A 4,115-nucleotide genomic window follows, 5' to 3' on the forward strand; every position below is an offset into this window, starting at 1 on the left:
TATATAAAAAACAGCCTTAAAATGAGAGGAAAAACCCAAAAATGGGTTGGGGGGGGGTCGGAAATGTTCATTTCCCCCCCTCCTTTTTTCTCCCCGCTCCGGAGCAAAAGGGAGGGTTGGAAACGCAGGTTTTTGGGGAAGGTTTTTATTTCCCCTTGGTCGTGTCCTTTGAAGAGGGGCTGGTTCCTCCAGCAGGGAAGGAAGATCCAGGCTCCTGGCAGCAATAAATTGTCAGGAATGAGGTTGGGGGTGGAATTTGGAGGTTGGGGGGGGGGCGGAGGTGGAAAAGGGGAGGGAAAGAAGAAGAAAAGGGGGAAAGAATAAAAGAGGGAAAGAAGAAGAAAAGGGGGAAAGAATAAAAGAGGGAAAGAAGAAGAAAAGGGGGAAAGAATAAAAGAGGGAAAGAAGAAGAAAAGGGGGAAAGAATAAAAGAGGGAAAGAAGAAGAAAAGGGGGAAAGAATAAAAGAGGGAAAGAAGAAGAAAAGGGGGAAAGAATAAAAGAGGGAAAGAAGAAGAAAAGGGGGAAAGAATAAAAGAGGGAAAGAAGAAGAAAAGGGGGAAAGAATAAAAGAGGGAAAGAAGAAGAAAAGGGGGAAAGAATAAAAGAGGGAAAGAAGAAGAAAAGGGGGAAAGAATAAAAGAGGGAAAGAAGAAGAAAAGGGGGAAAGAATAAAAGAGGGAAAGAAGAAGAAAAGGGGGAAAGAATAAAAGAGGGAAAGAAGAAGAAAAGGGGGAAAGAATAAAAGAGGGAAAGAAGAAGAAAAGGGGGAAAGAATAAAAGAGGGAAAGAAGAAGAAAAGGGGGAAAGAATAAAAGAGGGAAAGAAGAAGAAAAGGGGGAAAGAATAAAAGAGGGAAAGAAGAAGAAAAGGGGGAAAGAATAAAAGAGGGAAAGAAGAAGAAAAGGGGGAAAGAATAAAAGAGGGAAAGAAGAAGAAAAGGGGGAAAGAATAAAAGAGGGAAAGAAGAAGAAAAGGGGGAAAGAATAAAAGAGGGAAAGAAGAAGAAAAGGGGGAAAGAATAAAAGAGGGAAAGAAGAAGAAAAGGGGGAAAGAATAAAAGAGGGAAAGAAGAAGAAAAGGGGGAAAGAATAAAAGAGGGAAAGAAGAAGAAAAGGGGGAAAGAATAAAAGAGGGAAAGAAGAAGAAAAGGGGGAAAGAATAAAAGAGGGAAAGAAGAAGAAAAGGGGGAAAGAATAAAAGAGGGAAAGAAGAAGAAAAGGGGGAAAGAATAAAAGAGGGAAAGAAGAAGAAAAGGGGGAAAGAATAAAAGAGGGAAAGAAGAAGAAAAGGGGGAAAGAATAAAAGAGGGAAAGAAGAAGAAAAGGGGGAAAGAATAAAAGAGGGAAAGAAGAAGAAAAGGGGGAAAGAATAAAAGAGGGAAAGAAGAAGAAAAGGGGGAAAGAATAAAAGAGGGAAAGAAGAAGAAAAGGGGGAAAGAATAAAAGAGGGAAAGAAGAAGAAAAGGGGGAAAGAATAAAAGAGGGAAAGAAGAAGAAAAGGGGGAAAGAAGCAAAGAGGGAAAGAAGAAGAAAAGAGAGGGAAAGAAGAAGAAGGAAAGAGAGGGAAAGAAGAAGGAAAGAAGAAAAGAGAGGGAAAGAAGAAAAGAGAAGGAAAGAAGAAGGAAAAAAGAGGAAAAAAGAGGGATAAAAAGAAGAAGGAATAAAAGAGGGAGGGAGAGGAAGGAAAAAGAGAAGGGGAAATAAGAAAAATCAGAGGGGAAAAAAGAGGGGGAAAGAGAAGAAGAAAAAGCGGGGGGAGAAAGGGGGAAAAAAAGGAGAAAAAATCAAAGAGGGGGAAAAAAGAAGGGGAAAAAATTCCCCCTCCCCAAATTTCCTCTTCGCCCCCCACCCCCGTCTGGGGTTGTTTTTTTTTTCCCCTTTTGGTTGGTTTATTATTCTCCTCATCCTTTTCTTTCCCTCCCCTCCTCCGCCATGAGTTCTTCCTTGGCCAATTCGTTTTACAAGGCGAGTCCCCCCGTTCCTGCCTATTCCATGCAAAGTTATGGAAATTATGGAAGTGTCCCCGAGGTTCAGTCCCCCAGGTACCGCTTGGATCTGAGCATCCCCCTCCCCTCCTCCGGGGCTCCCACCTCCCTGAGCGGCTTGGCCATGTCTGCGACCCCCCCATCTAACCCCGAGCGACCTTCCTGCACGGTCATGGGTTCTTCAGGGCATCCTTTAACCAGAGACGATCAAGCAGCCCTAAATCCCGGGATTTACAGGCAGAACAGTGGGAACGCGACGCTGGACGAGAGATCTAAGAGCTCGGCTGAAATCAAAGCCGAACCCGTTCAAACAGCACAACCAGGAGCACCACAACTCCAGAAGGAGCAGCAGCAACAACCTCCACCGATTTACCCCTGGATGACCAAACTACACATGAGCCATGGTAAAAAAAAACTTTCCCTTCTTTTTTCTTTTTAGGATTTCCCCCCCCCCTCCCCTTTTTCCCCTTCCCCTTTAGGTTTTTATAGGCCATACGGGGCAAATAATAAAAAACCTGAGGTCGTAAATTTTACGACTAAGGCATCAATTGCTCGTAAAACTGTCCACTAAAAGGCTTAGAGGCTCTATCCGCCCAAATTTATGGCGGCATAATTGGATCATAGAAACAAAACGTGTATAAAAGGCAATATTCCATTTTTTTTTGGGAAGGGGGGGTTAAAAATAACTCGAAATTCACACCTTCTTGGGAGGGTGAGCTTTAAAAAACGGCACTAGAGGCGAAAGGGAAGGAAAGAGGGTTTTGTTCCCCCCCCCTTCGCCTTCTCAGGGGTGAGAGAGGAGGGAAAAAATAAGGGCAAGATTCCCCAAGAAAAGATATTTCCCTCCTTTCCACATTTCCTTGTTGTCCGAGAGGAAACAGGTTCGTTTCCCTCATCTCCATGTGTTTGATCTGAGCCTTTAGGAGGGAAGAGGAAGGGATTTGGGGCGCTGGAAATACTGGGGGATGAAAGATTTGAGGCCACTTCGTGCCCACAACCCCAGGAAACTTCTGCCTGACTTAGATTTATAACCGGGTTTTAAAAAAAACACATCAATAAAATCACATTTCAGCATGTTTGGCTTTTCATGCGGGGTCTTGATTTTAGTATGATTATAAATACATTTATTTTTTGTTTATCCCCAGAAACGGATGGGAAACGTTCCCGAACCAGTTACACCCGTTACCAAACTCTGGAACTAGAGAAAGAATTTCATTTTAACAGATACCTGACCCGGAGGAGGCGGATTGAAATCGCCAACAACCTCTGCCTGAACGAGAGACAAATCAAAATCTGGTTTCAAAACCGGAGGATGAAGTGGAAGAAAGATTCCAAGTTGAAAAGCAAAGAGGCTCTTTAGGTGGGATGGCAGGAGGTGTTGGGGGAGGGTTTGGGGAGGGGAATCGTCCCCCCCTCCTGCTTTTATTTTGATTTTTTTGCCTTCTCTTTTGGGTTGTTTTATGTCTGTGTCTGTGTGGTCTTTGATTTTGGCTTTTCCGTCGCTTCTGGGTGGAAGAACCTTGAGGGGACTTGGGTTGGTTTTTGGGGGGTGAGGAGGTGGATGGATCCTGGTTTGTAACCCTCAGACAAAGGAAATATATGATGAGGATGCCAAAAAATAATAATAATAATAAGAGGGGGTGGGAAAACCACCCCCAGCACCCCCACCCTAAAACTCTGCTCTTGGCTTCGTGCGGAAATTTAATGGCTCGTTCTTTAGGTTGTTACTTCAATGTCCTAAACCTGAGGTTGAAAATCACCGGGAAACTAAAAAAAAACAACCCCAAACCGGTCCAAAAGGCTGTAAAAAAACCCCAGTACAAGCGTGGGGGGTGGATGGTGTCGTCTCACCTTTGAAAATCGCGATATTCGGGGGGAAAAGAAGGAGGGAAGGGCTGGAAAAGGGGGGAAAAAAGGAAAATCAGGGGGAAATCGGCCCCCAAATCTTGAGTTTTGGGGAAGCGCCTTCGCCCTGTCGGGGAAAATGGGAATTTGGGGTGGGTTTTGGTGGGAATTTGCCCGTGGAAAATGCGCTGGCACCTTCGTTTCGTCTCCCACCCCCTTCCCAGCCCGAAGGAAAAATTTGAGGGGGTTTGAAACCCTTAAAATCCACTTGTAGAACTTGGGGG

At 44.4% G+C, this 4,115-nt stretch overlaps 2 protein-coding genes across 2 annotated transcripts in view; both read left to right on the forward strand.

Moving 5' to 3' along the window:
• Positions 1 to 1,609, forward strand: part of HOXC6 (homeobox C6) — a gene marked incomplete at its 3' end in the record, with an annotated part of 6,423 nt that extends 4,814 nt beyond the window's left edge. The window contains exon 3 of the mRNA XM_009997292.1: positions 1,553 to 1,609. Coding sequence (XP_009995594.1) covers positions 1,553 to 1,609 — 57 coding nt within the window. The remainder of the gene's footprint in view (positions 1 to 1,552) is intronic.
• A 324-nt stretch (positions 1,610 to 1,933) lies between these two features.
• Positions 1,934 to 3,346, forward strand: HOXC5 (homeobox C5). The gene is made up of 2 exons (XM_009997293.1): positions 1,934 to 2,390; positions 3,132 to 3,346. The coding sequence occupies exons 1-2, from the start codon at positions 1,934 to 1,936 to the stop codon at positions 3,344 to 3,346; spliced, it is 672 nt and encodes a 223-aa protein (XP_009995595.1).
• Positions 3,347 to 4,115: the final 769 nt, after the last annotated feature.

Source organism: Chaetura pelagica, unplaced genomic scaffold, assembly GCF_000747805.2.
Source record: "Chaetura pelagica isolate M959 unplaced genomic scaffold, ChaPel_1.0 scaffold1354, whole genome shotgun sequence".
Taxonomy (NCBI): Eukaryota; Metazoa; Chordata; class Aves; order Apodiformes; family Apodidae; genus Chaetura; species Chaetura pelagica.